At 39.3% G+C, this 14,172-nt stretch overlaps 1 protein-coding gene across 5 annotated transcripts in view; it reads right to left on the reverse strand.

Annotated features, from left to right (window-relative positions):
* Positions 1–14,172, reverse strand: part of LOC145496102 (uncharacterized) — a 492,363-nt gene that overhangs the window by 378,825 nt on the left and 99,366 nt on the right. Inside the window, exons 1-2 of one of the 5 annotated variants that reach the window (XM_081475732.1) lie at positions 6,506–6,750; positions 5,223–5,917 (exon numbers count right to left, since the gene is read on the reverse strand). The exons of 2 other annotated variants lie outside the window; for them this stretch is intronic. In XM_081475732.1, coding sequence (XP_081331858.1) covers positions 5,223–5,862 — 640 coding nt within the window. In that variant the 5' untranslated portion in view covers positions 5,863–5,917; positions 6,506–6,750. Of the gene's footprint in view, positions 1–5,222; positions 5,918–6,505; positions 6,751–14,172 lie in introns of those variants that run through there. 2 more of the 5 variants (XM_081475730.1, XM_081475733.1) reach the window with 2 other exon arrangements.

Below are 14,172 nucleotides of genomic sequence, written 5' to 3' on the forward strand. Positions count from 1 at the left end.
CCAATTAGAACCAGTTAAGTTCAACTTGCTTTTTGTCAAGGGCTTCAAAACCCTTAGCCACTTTCTTGATGCACTGAAGTTTTCCCTCTATTTGCTTGACTTTCTTTGGTTGCAAGGGACTTCCAACATTACTTAAAATGTTATGAAGTCTGGAATAGTATTCATGCACTTTGGAAGATTCAATGCTAATACCTTTCAATGTGGCAACATTCACAAGGCAATCTAGTGTAAGAGTTTCCACCTCAGACCACCCTGTGACTGGATTTAAACCTTGTTTGATCAAATAATCTAGACTGGATGTGCTTTCTTTGACCTCTTGCAGTTTTTGCTTTGGTCTGTATCTAGGAACTGTTACGTGTGTGTATGCCTGCTTGGCAGCCTCGGAACTGCCATAAGGGTTCCCACAATCAACACATTTACATCTATAGGAACAACCAGCCATGGTATTGTAGCACTTACACCGGCTCTTGTTTCCATTCGGTACTTGAAGACAGAATTTTCTTCCATCTTTCTTAGCAGAACCACGACCACACGAACAGTGCTCTGGTAGGTGTTCCTTTGGTACAGTGTTGCTAGATGTACTTGTGGAACTTACATGGGGTGGCATGGACTCATTCACATTCTCCAAAGGTACCACACAGTGATATAATTCTGGTTGACCAACACTGTATCCCAGAAGAAGAGCTTTAGTAGCAACACAAGGCAACAACGGGGAAACTGGTACCACTGGCATGTGGTCCAGTGATGTGAAAAAGACAATGTTGAGCCTCAGAGTCTGGGATAGACCAATTCCAAGGACATTCCCCAACTCATCTATAAAAAATGGATATATAATATGAAAAAATATGAAAAAAGAAAGAAGTAGTCAAATGTGTCCTAATAAATATTTTAACAACCAAAAAAGATATATTAATGTACTTGAGAACACATTTTCCAGTTTCAAGAAGTTATTATTACTGGAAAGCATTATTCAAATTGACAAGTTTGGTGTATTATTCCAAAACATTCAACTTAGTAAACCCCTACATAGTTACACTCAAGTCATCCTTGCAGTCAGGAGGATGTAAGTTTTCAATGAAAGGATAGAATCTAATGTTAGCACTGATCCGTGTAAAGATGCGATGTGGGATGTGGGATGTGGGATCTGTCCCATTCAAGCAAAACCTTAAAGGATATTTGGTACCACTTAATATAATTTAATAGTTCTTTTGTTCCCATGTTCCTTGCAATATCAGGTCTTATCATATGGCTAGCTTCGTGAGTGGGCAAGATGAATCAAATCCTGCTCTGTGATTGGCTACGCACCATGTCCGCAGGAAAAATTTCCGTGAAAGCCATAGACTAAATCCTTTATTCACCAAGCTTGTGTGGTCAACATGGCAGGATATTGGCCTTGTTCTTTTTTTTTTTGCGTGTTTATGGACCTTGACTCTGTCTCAGTCCATAAACACACAGAAAAAAAACTTGGCCAATATCCAGTCATCTTGAACTCACACTTGGTCAATAACCCATACAAATTGGCATGTCCACTTACTTGAAAAGTAACCACACTCTCTGTATTTGTTTACTTCCTCTTCATAATCCTCATTTGGTGACAACAGGGCATGTTTGTACCTTTGGGGATTGCTTAGCATCTCATTGACAACAAGCTCCCGCAATTCTTTCACAATGTTAAGGTCACTACTGTCTGCCAATGAAATTCCAAGAGAGCACAAATGCTTCTGTAGAGTAGATGAAGATGTTGAGATTTCCTTTAGCTGGCTTAGAATGCTGAGAAAAATGCTATCTGCTGGCAAGCCATAGGTCTCTGTGGCAAGCTTCAGGTTGTAACCCAGTAGATTCTTATTTAGCCTTTCAGAATGCTCAGCAACTTTCTCAGTATTGAATGTGGAGTTACTGAACAAAAGTAAGCTGCAGGGCATCAAGTAGAGAAGCTTGAAACTCAACCTGGGATTTGTACAGAGTGACCTTAGCTGATTGCAAAGAACAGACATGTTCACTGCCTGGCAAAAAATGCTGTTTAGCTCACTGTCAGTGAACCCATCATTGCTTGTGTCATGACAGTCAGCAGTGTTGTTATCGTACATTTCAAGTAAAATACTCTGCATGACTTGAGGGTCATATGCACTGGGTACACTGGCATTTTCAGGATCACTTGATTCTGGGATTATGCCAAACCTTTCAGTTGTTGGTTTAAACCCTTGATCTTCTAGTGCTGCTCTGTAGGATAAGATAGGCCTTACACAGGTTGAGGGTAACTCTGAAGCACTTCTTCTTTCATTCCAGATGTAAAAGAAGGTTGCCAATAATGCCTCAGCCAATTCACAACCAAGTCTTGACCGGGCTATTACAGCCCTCAAGTTTTTGTGCAGATTTTCATTTCTGGTAGAGCCACCACCAACAGGAATACCTGACAAACAGCCTCTTTCGATATGTACCTTCAAATTCACTATTTCATGCATAACATTTGCATTCAAAACAGCCTCCCCAGTGTCATATTTGATATCTTTCCATCTCTCTGTGAAACGTTCAAGGTTACTCATTATGGTTTGTTCATCTGGTGTCTCCATCTCCCTCATTTCACCTTGGTCTGCATCAGCTCTGAATATCATTTTAAAGTCATCTATGAAAGATGAGGACAGGTAGTGCTTTCTGTCCTTTGGCACTTTAGAGGTAACTCTTTGGATGGCATGAAACAAGTCAAGCTTAACTGACAGATTTGGAAAAATCTGCTGTAGTTTGCTGCGAACCTTGCAGCAGTCATCCACAAAAATTGTATCACAAGTAACTTTCTGTTGATCAAATCTACACTTTAAATTCTTCAATATGTCCTCCACCCTACTCATTGCAGTACCCTTTGTTAGTTTGTACGTGAGTACTTGGCCAACTTCATTTAAAACAATATACAGGGAATCGAATTGCGTAGACCATGATCCATCTGGGAGCATGCATCCAATGTTTGCAGCAACTTTGAATGTGTGGTCGGCACTCATCCATTTCGCTGTTTTCTCACTCATGTTTTGCCTAAAAAACTGTTTATTCTCTTTAAAAATGTACAGAAAGCACTGATGAACTGTATCTGTGCTAGGTGTTGGTCTCCACTCTTCAAAAGAAGGGAATTTTGGAAGTTTCTCTTTGTCTAAAGACGGATTTTTCTCTAGATATGTAGTGATATGTCTTGCGTACCTACACTGTCTTTCAGCAAAGTTGTCCAGGTATCTCTGCGCTAAAAACAGTTCAATTTCATTAAATGGCTGTCCGCTTGAAGCCAATGCGAAAATCAAAGAACAGAGCTCGGCAGTAAATCCTAACTTGTGACCAAGATGAAATTTAATATCACCTGGTGGTATGTTCTCTAGTAGTCTGGGGTCATGACCGGCGATTTCGTGTCCTTGAGTGCATCGATACACGCGGCTTACCAATAACATAGGACCATTTACGCAATAAATTTGTCGTGGCATATCTCGGTCACTCTTTCCATCTTTCCACTTACAAGGAGTAAGTATACTCGTCAGATGGCTGTGGTCATAATGAGGACAAGTGAATCCGTTCTTGAAACAATGATGCTGTTCTAACGGGTCCCAAATGATGACTCTGGGATGCAAATAATCGCCAATGTTAGGGGCACTGCTAAAGTCTGGGTTCAAATGCTGCCCTGGCTCAACAATTACAGGTCCATCCACCTTTTCCCCCTGAAGTAAACGATCTTCATAGATTTTCACATTTTGCTGCACACAGCTTAACAATTCTTGAGTGATTTTCATCGCCAAGTGCTATGGAATCACTCCGCCATCTTGGAATTTCTTTTACCTTTAAACGAGGCTTGGGGCGAGGAGTGTCCAGGGCTTTCTCGGATGCAACTAACAAGTCTCGAATGGCCCAAATAATTACCCAGCTACCTGCCGCAAATGACCCAACTGGCCCAAATGACCCAGCTGGCCCAAATGATCCAGTTGTCCCAAATGACCCAACCGGCCCAAATGACCCAGCTGACCCAAATGACCTACTTGCCCCAAATGACCCAACTAGTCCAAATGACCCAGCTGGCCCAGTCGGCGCAGAAATCTATATCCCAGCTGGCCTAACAACCTCAGATGGCCTAAGTGACCCAACTGGCCCATGAACATAATAAAAATTCCCCAACTTGCTATTCCGAAAAAATTATTTTTTTGGAAATTAAATTAAGCCATCTAGTTGTCGCGTTATCTTTTGGTTGACCGGTGTATCTTTTAGTCGACCTTGGTCACGCAATTTTCGTTAACCGGTACACCAGGACACAACCAAAAGTTGCACTCACGAATGAGCTGCACTACCAAGTTGAAAGTTCAAATTTTAAAAACTTGGAGAAACTATAAAATTTATACAGTAAAAGTATTTCCATTTTCTGCCAATTTGAATTTTTCTACACTCTGTACAGTTCATAGTGAAAATATTAACTACAATTTGAATTTTCTACACTCTTTACAGTGAAAGCATTAAATATAAGAAGCTCTTTTGTTTAGGGTTGACCTTCAGTTTCACCCAAAACGATTGAAACAAATATTGATCACCAAGCATGAAGAAAGAAGTGCTTGGGTAGTATTATTACCAAATTCAATTTCCACAACATCAAGAAATTTTTACACTCCTTGACAATATTTTCAAATTGTTTCAAAACTCACGAACAGAAACAAGAATGCCTACATAAATCATGCAGTTAGAATTACACTTGCAACAATAACAATCTTAAATAAGCTACATTTATTTAATATAATTCTTCTCAGGCTAAAAGATACACTAAATGGCCAGCAACACATTCGTAATTTCTAAGTTAAACTACATGTTCCAGTATTTATTTCATACACTATACTCCTTAACTGACAAACGGTCGAAACATCTTTGTATAAGTTACACGTTGTTTTAACGTTTAAATAGAGTCAGTGTCAAACAAAACTTCGAAATAAGTACACTACTCCTTCACAATTATTTTAAGAATGTTTTGCTACTCACGAACAGTAACGAGGATGCCTATATCATGCAGTTGAAGTTAAACTTTCCACAATAACAATCTAAATAAGCTTCACAGATATATTAAATATACTTCTTCTAAAAGATACACTAAAAGGTCAGCAGCACATTTCTAATTTTGGAATTTCTAAGTTAATTAAACTACGTGTTCCAATATTTATTTCATTCACAAGACATAAAATCAAATACAAATAATGAGCGTTTCATATCTTTACCTGTAACATCTCTGTCAAACTTCATCGTATTCTGTAGCTTCACAACCTTTCTCATTCCTTCCAATGTTAGAGGATTACCAGCCACAGACAATCTTACCAGCTTCTTCAGTTCACCAATCTCATCAGGCAATGTAGTCAACTGGTTATCTCTCAACTCCAGTTGCAGGAGTTTCCTGAGATGTTTTATGTGTGATGATAAAACTGTCAGCTTGTTGTTACTCACATACAGCCCTACCAGCTTCTTCAGTTCACCAATCTCATCAGGCAATGTAGTCAACTGGTTACCACTCAAGTCCAGATACCGGAGATTCTTGAGATGTTTTATGTTTGAAGGTAGAACAGACAACTGGTTGTTACTCACAATAAGCCAGGTCAGGTTACTCAACTCACAAATACTGTGAGGAAGTTCTCTCAAGTGGTTCCAGTGTAATCTCAGCCTTTTCAGATTTTTCAGCTTTTTAATACTTGTTGGTAATTCTTTCAGATAATTAACTGACAAGTCAAGTTCCTCCAATTCAGTCTGGTCAGACACAGCTTCAGGAACTTTTGACAACCCTTTACGACTCAGACGTAAACAGCTTTCTCCATCCTCGTTTGTATAAATCTCCTTCCTTAGCTCCTCTGCTGACATTTTCTCCATTTGTATACAGTGATACTTACAATGGTTTGGATGCTTTCTTACTTCTGATAAGTATCTGAAAACACATGAAAACAAAAATTACAATCAATTCACGAAGCTTCCAGTAATTTTACATACGGGAGGAATCTGATAGAAATCACATAACAATTAGGCTAAGCAATTTGAGTTTATTAGCTGTCATATTTTGGCTCAACGATATAAAATTAGCAAGAATATCAGTATTAATATTAACACAGCCTGCAAGAAGCTGTTATTGAATAGAATGATTAAATTTTGAGGACATTTTCAATACAAACGCCTTAGCGTATCTTCAATTCCATGGAGCGATCGCTCTGCGTTCGTCCAACTCCGTTCAAAATCTTTACAGCTTCAACTTTAATTTAACAAGCTACCTTTTAGTTAACTTAACTTCCACTTGTGCTTTATAAGTACCGCTCGCTGTTTCACTGCTTTTATGCCATAAATAAGGTGACAAACTTCACTTCAAAGTTTCTGTTTCAAGGAATTCAAGCCGAACTTGATCTCACTACAAGAATTCAGCTTAAATTGCTCATTTACACGCACCAGGCGTAAACAAGCTTAAACTAAAAGCTGGCTGAAAACAATTCACGTTAATTGAGCATCTGTACATTAAACTTCTTACCTTGGACTGCAACAACAGAAAAGAACCGATTCCTTTCGATGTAACTGTGTAGAAGTACTTTCTCTTTCGAGACAGCCCCAAACAACTCCCTAAATACCTCAAGATCTTTGGCTTCTCAAATGAGCCAATCATAACCAGGTGAGAAAGGGTGTGGAGCGGGAAAGGGAGAAGGAAGGGAGAGGATGAGGAGGAAGTGGAGGAAGTGAACGAAGTGGACCAAAGTGGTTCAAATCTAGGCCTTGGCCGATTGTGCTCCTAAAAGTGGCATATCATGCTACTAGCAATGATCGAAAATTTGCCAAATTATACCAAAATTATGCCAGAATTCCCAAATTATGCTCCTGATTTCCCAAATTATGCTCACAAAAGGACGTAGATTCTGCACATAGAGGCCCGCAAATGCGCAATAACGACACCAAATTATGATGTTTTTCAAATAAACTGTTGTTGCAAATTTATTTGTATTTTATGGCAGTTTGTCTTGGCTCGGCCATCAGCTGTCCAAATGCTCGCATCTCTGAACCGTTTTTAAAATGCCTTCAACGACACACATTGCAAGAACATACTACCTAAATTTAATTTATTTCTGTAGAAAATACACCATATTTACTAAATTTATGAATTTATGCTCCAAAAAGTGCTAAAATTTGCTAATTATGCCGTGGCAGTGCTCGTTTAAAAATGTCTGCTTTTTTGCTCCAATTATGCCAAAAATTACGCTAGCACAATCCGCCAAGGCCTATTCAAATCACGACTCACGGCTGACCACGAGAAAAAAAAATTCACTGAAGGGGAAAAGTAATAGGTTTTTTTTTGTACCGAATATATCCTTTTACGGACAGACTATCGGAAAACCTCGCATGATTTTTTTTTTTTGTTTTTTTTGTTTTTTTTTTGCCTTTTGACTGTGCAAGATTCTTTTTCCAACTGCAACCCTTTGCACGAATTTTTTTTTAATCTGCTTTCTACCATATTGGCCTGCGTGTGGCGCATTTGCTCTGGGCCTCTATGCGATGATTTTCGCTTGGTGGGACGGTCCAGAGAAAGCACTCCAAAGCGTTGACGTTGATGCCTGCGCCAAGGCCTTTGAGGGATTCTTTGCAACTGAACGCTAGCTCTAACACAGTTCTCCATACAGCAGCCGTTCGAGCAGTCGGCTGTCTGGCATTCAGACAACATGGCCAGCCCATTTCGCCTGTGCTTTCTGTAAGAGGTTGTGTGCACAGGATGCTGGTCCGTTACAGGACCTCCGTGTCTAGAATTTTATCTAGCCACCTGATGTGGAGAAGTCTAAGAAGACAGCTCAAGCCGGGAAAGTTGTTAAGCTCTTTGTAGTTTGCCCCCCAAATTTAGTACAAAGGTTTAATAAGAGGGGTGAATAGGTTTTCGGATCGACGGAGTTGGCCTTAAAAGCGCATGGATTGTGGATTTTTGCGGTAACTTGAGCGGATTCGTAGCCTGCGAACGCAGACGTATTTCCGGCTGTCGGACAGCCCCTCGGGTCGGTAGTGCCCTCCGCTCCAAAATGTCAGTCCAAAAAGAAGACTGACTTATTTAAATTTGAGAAATAATCAAAATGTATGAGTTGTGATTAGTTGAGATAGAAGAGTTGACAAAAGTATGAGACTCAAAACAAACACAATGGTTTTATATAAATGGAATCCAGTGACAGAACACTGGAAAATTTGTTAATATTTTAAACAACTTGGCTGAGTTATAATTAGACTGGTTTGATACCAAAATGCGACCCTTCTTCTGCATGAATTTATTTTCTTTGGGTTTCTCTTTGCAAGAATTTTTTTCTGCCATTTTCCCTTGCTCTAATTTTTTGGTTTTTTTTTCTCACTCCCTAACCCCGAAACCATCACTTTTCTAATGATCCGTCCTTTATACAAATATTCAACACTCTAATATTATTGTGATTTTAATCCTATTTAATCCCCGCTATAACGAAGTGCCACGGTACCGAAAGAAATGTTCGTTACAGCGAGGTAATTTAAAATTACCAAAAATTCAATACTACACGTAGAAATCATTACTTTTTTTCATTTGATACTGTAAACTGTAAGTGTAACGCGCTGACAATCAGGACATAAATTTCAAGAACACTTTCAATTTAGTAACAGTAACACCTGTGGCAAATCATCAATATCGGACAAAACATTCGTTATCGCGGGGTAAATTGTGCGTTGGGACTGTCAAAATCTATTTGTTATGGCGGGAATTTCGTTTCAGCGGGGTTCGTTTCCACATATTTTACTGTAATTCTGCCGGGCTTTCAAATGTTGTTCGTTATAACGGGGTCTTCGTTATAGCGGGGTTCGTTATAGCGGGGTGCCACTGTATGCCTCAACTCGATAATGATGACTTTTGTCCAGACCTACCGAAGATCAACAACTTCAACAGGTTTATTCCAGTATTGACATTTCTACGCACGGTTTTAACCGATTAGTAATAAACAGACCGAAATAACAAGCAACCTAATATTAGCGTTTAGGAAATTTTCCAAATATGATTCAGCTCAAATTCAACTCAAATTCAGTCAGGTCCTCAATAAGAGACTGACAGAAAACTAGACCTGTCTATATTCTCTCTTTCTTGATCACTCGAAAACAAAGAATTAAACTTGAAAGATGCGTGACTGAGAGTGTTAATTACATGTATTAAGTGAATACTTCTTTGCCATTGAGAAACCAGAGAAACTGATAAACCAGCAGTAGTTTCCTGTTCAAATCGCAGATTGTCGCCAAGATTTTGGTTGGTCCCTTCCGCGCTCCAACTCAGCTCCCTCTCCCCCCGCTAACCATTAGGTATCTCCCACTGAGCTTTTTGTTCGTCTCTTACTTCTCTTGTACAACTGTCAAGCCTGCGAACAGTGTCCCAGGCTATTACAACTGCCACGCAACCTAACCAGCATAAACTAAACTACTGTTTTGTTTGTTTTTGCCACAGGAATCTTTTTCCAAGATCCAAGAGAACACGAAAAAAATTCCTCGAGCACCCAGTGTATCACTTGATCGGGCTCCCTGCATATAAAAGTGACCCGGCAAATTTTCCAAAGAACTCATCAGAAGAACCCATCAAAAGGAAGGAAGGAATTCCTTTGTATAATAATACGCTACCCGCTTCTCGTTTATCCCGTTAGAGGTACCAAGATCTTACCTTGTGGGTGTGGCTTGAAATTGTTTTCTCCCCTGAGAGGTACAAATTCTAAAACAACACATTATCTCCTATCATATTATGTTGGTTACAAAGCCCGACACCTTCATCAACGCATTGCCGAACACAAGCATTCGGCTATCGGGAAACACCTTTTAGAAGTGCACGGTGACAAAAATCTTCTTAATGAGGGCCAATTTCGTGTTCTCAAGAAGTGCCACGGGAAACTGATTTGACTGCCTCGTGTACGAAATGCTATTCATCAAAGAACTGAGGCTTAGCTTTAACACTCAGAGTGACTCCATCAGTGCTAAACTCTTTGTTTAGCTTGTAGCATATTTTTATGTTACTTTTCTTTTCAATGAACTATTTTTCTTTTTAATGAACCACTTTTCTTTTATTTATAGAATATTCATACTGTTTTTTTTTACTTGATGATGGCGTCCGAGAACGTTGAAACGTCGTGTACTTTTTAACCGTGTTAAAAATTTCTTAAATGTTTTTAAGAAAAGTTTTTTCGCAGTTTTTTTATAGCTAAGTGTTTTAAAAAGTCGCTTCTTTTTCATATATTTTTGTTTGGCCAAACACCCTAACAGGTACAACAAAAGCTCCTGCAGTGGACCTTTTGAGTTTTAACATCCTTCGAGGTACCAGAACTGCCTTTTTAATCCCTAAAAGGTACGACGAGCACCCCCGTCCTTTCTACGTGGAAGTCCCCCCCCAGGAATCAAACAAAATCAAACACCGTTTGTTGACCAAACATGTTGATGTTATACTGAGTGACCAGACGGTATCAAACAGTGATTACCGTCCAAACGAATGTTTTACAGTGTTTGGTCAAATGTTTGTCGACTTTTAATTTTATTGAACACGATCAAACAAGGTGTCCGAATTCTCCGGTTTTCTCCTTCATTTCCCCTGTGTATTTCGCTGTATTTCTCTGGGACCCTCTGGTCTTCTATCTAAAGTGATGGTATTTTTAAAAGGGGCTCGAAAAAGTTAAACCTGTTGTTCATTTAAGTTCTCATTTTAAAAAGCAAACCAAATGTTAGTTTTTGAAATTCGGAGAGGGTCTTAGGTTTAAGGATTAGGAGGGAGTCTTAGATCTTAGGTCTTAGTTTTTGAGACACCCTTCGAGATTTAGATAGAAGTCCTACACTCCCTTTACTTGAAACGAAGATTCGATTATACCTACTGGAGAAATCAAAGTGGCTATGAGCCACTCAACTTGGAAGATGGATCGTCTATAAACAGTGACAATTTTTATGCCACTGACTTGAGGCTTTAAAAAGCCCACTGGTAACGGTAAGAGAATACACGAGGAGATGCAACACAGTTAAAAACATTCATGAAGTTATTCAGTGGTGATCCTCGTCCGAAATACAAACAAAGTACGGCTTCCCAATCAGCAAAGCAAGTGTAACCGAATTGTCATTTTCACTCCTATTGTTTTTCGTTCTTTACTTTCCCAGGCGATATCAGTGATTTTTTTTCTTTCTTTGTTACCTTTTGAGAGATCTTAAAAATACTGAAAAAAAATATACAACGGAGAGTCATAATACCACAAGGTTAGCACCACGTCTCGTCCGCTCAACGAAGTTAAGCCCTGTTCGGCGGGGTTCCTACTTGGATGGGTTACCAAATACAAATATCCTGTGTTGTAATAACTTCTATTTTTTTTTCTTTTATTTTTTCCTTTCCTTTCCAAGGCGATATTAGTAACTCTCCCAGTCTTGTGTATTTATCAACTAACTTTGTTCAAATCATTTCGCCATGTCAGGACTCATCTTTGAAGCAGCCTAAGTATCAGGCTTTTCTTACTCGCGGGGTAGGAGGATGAAGCACCCGGCAAAGAAAAGCCTGACACAAGGGTCTTTATTGCTCCACCGCCTCATAACGTAACAAGCGTCATTGTACGTATTAACCGATCACAAACATTTCTGGCTGTCATGTTTACTTTGCATGCATCACAGATCATTAAGCTTAAATTAATTAAAGAAGGCATTTATATCGTAAACGCAAGGGTGAAATTCGTACCATATTTCTACAGTGTGCACTTCATCAACTATCAAAAACTCTGCCGCCTAGAAGCTTCCAGATTTCAAAGATTCTCTCCACTTCTCTGACAGTCACTGTTCGGCGTTTCCAAAAACTATTTCAATCTCCACGTCAGATTTGAGATCTTCATCTTGTAGGCGGCGTGGCCTAGTGGTTAGGGTGCTGGATTTGTAATCCGGAGATCCCGGGTTCAAATCCTCCTCTCTGCCACTAGATGGATTTGTGATTGGCAGCCCCAGATTCAACTCCTCTTCGCTTTGTAAATAGCCAACTGGTCAGCCTCCCACCAGTTTGGATTTTTAAGAAGTTTCTGTTAATTTACAATATTTTTTTGCTTATTTCAGTGTCCACAATTAGTACAGCAGCGCTAACCACTTCGACACTTAAATAAAGTGATTTATTTTATTGATTTTTTCACATGTCATATCTTCAAGTAAAGCTTATTTCACACTATTTGTATTTCGTCTCTTTACTTGTTGCTTTCGTATTAACTCCAGCGGACTGACAACCAGCACTGAATGCGTCTTTCTTGTTTCGTTCTTATTAAGCCAATACTGTGATAACACTTTCTGGAGCAGCTGGTAAATGAGGCTCTTTCCATCGCCAGTTGGTCGCAGAGGCCATTAGAAAAGTTCTCGTGATATATTCCTTTGTAGTTTTTGTAGTTTTTGCGGCAATCGAGTACGGTTAAACCTGTATAAGTGGACACCTTTGGGAAATGGGCTATTGATATAATTAGCTTCTATACATAAAAACGTTCGTGCGAAAATCTATTCAATGTAGATCATTTCTGCGGTAATATATTTAGTACTTGCGTCAGAAATTCAAAGAATAACTAACTTGACACGGTGCAATCGACTGTAAAACGGCCTTGGACAGCGCGATGTACGGAACCCGGGGGGACTCCTATATGAAAAGATCAAGGATGCTCGTCGTCTCGGGTACAAATCAAGGATTCTGGTCTCACTTAAGGTGTTGATGACGAAACGTCACCATTCTTAGCTGTCAAAGTATACTTTAGGCTGCACTCGGAGAAATAATAATAATAAAAGAAACGCTCTCTTTTGTTTTCCGCTGATCTCTCGAGTACACGAGTCGCCTACAAGTGCGCACGGGATCCTTTCTTGAACAGTGGCTAGTAACTGAACCTATTCCGTTTTAACTGGTATCTTTTAGGGTCTAATGAAGCTCGAGTAACGCCCGCATTAGTCTTCTTTAGGAGTTAAATTCAAATTTTCCCACGAGCATCCGTAATCTTCTCATATGGGAATTCACCCCGGGGTTCCAAATGTCTAACAGGAAGTGACCCACTAAGGAGTGAAGAAGTGATGGAGTGAAATCGTCCCACCACTACAACTTTTCTAAGTTAAAAATGACCGGACGAGAGATGAACAGCCTGCTTATAGCGGTACACAGAGGCCCTTTGGGCTGCCTCGTGTCATTAGTGTCGGCGAATGAATGTGGCGGAAATGTTGTTTAACTCTTATAATTATTCCTTCGAGATAGGAAAGCTCTCAGCTCGTATCACAATGTAAAGGAGGGGCCGTATTAAGCTCATACCAAAACAGGATTCAATAAAAAACTGGCGACCTTCAACGCTTTTGAATTGCGACTATAGCAAGCCTCGCATTAAAACTTTTCCCCCCTACGTATCTCCAACGACCAAACCGGCTTCATTAGTGACAGATTTATCAGAGAAAATATTCGTTTAATAAATACCGTTATCAAATATACAACAGCAAAAAATATGCGAGCAGGTTTGTGTCTGTTCGCTAAAGCAATCAAAATAATGCTATTTTCCAGTGAGTTTTTGTTACGGTTCTTTTGGGGAGTAATCATATAAGAGGTCAAGCAAAAAGAAAAACAACAACAACAACAAAAAACAATCGCTCAACTGCAACGAATCATATACACTTTACTGTTTTTAGTTTTCTTATTCATACATTTCAGTGAAGAGTGTAAAGCCGAGCACAGGAGAATATATGGAGGTTGGCTGGAATCCAACCTTGTCCTTGGATTAAAAAAGAGAATATTTTGACAATTGCTAAGAAATTAATGTTGTACTCGTTGCTAAAAACTGGGATACAACTGCGTGTTGTTTCTAGGAAATAAAAGTGGTCAAACAGTTAGAATTTCTGTTAACTTTCTTGTGTGTGGGGAAAGATATACCTCTTTTTTCAAGGGAAACAATAACTTTATTTGCAATAACACAAGGGAAACAATACTTATAATACAATTACGAACAGTACACTCTTTGGACTACTTACATCACTACTATTTACATCATATTGCTCTAAGCATTTACACTACTTAAATTACAAAATCTACACGACTTACTGTACACTACAGTGGAATCCCGTTTTCTCGAACCTCCAAGAGAAACGAAAATTAGTTCGAAAAATCGGACAGTTCAAGAAATCGGGGGTAAAATTACAGTGTTCGAATGAGGA

The sequence above is a fragment of the Orbicella franksi genome, chromosome 8, assembly GCF_964199315.1.
Source record: "Orbicella franksi chromosome 8, jaOrbFran1.1, whole genome shotgun sequence".
NCBI lineage: Eukaryota > Metazoa > Cnidaria > Anthozoa > Scleractinia > Merulinidae > Orbicella > Orbicella franksi.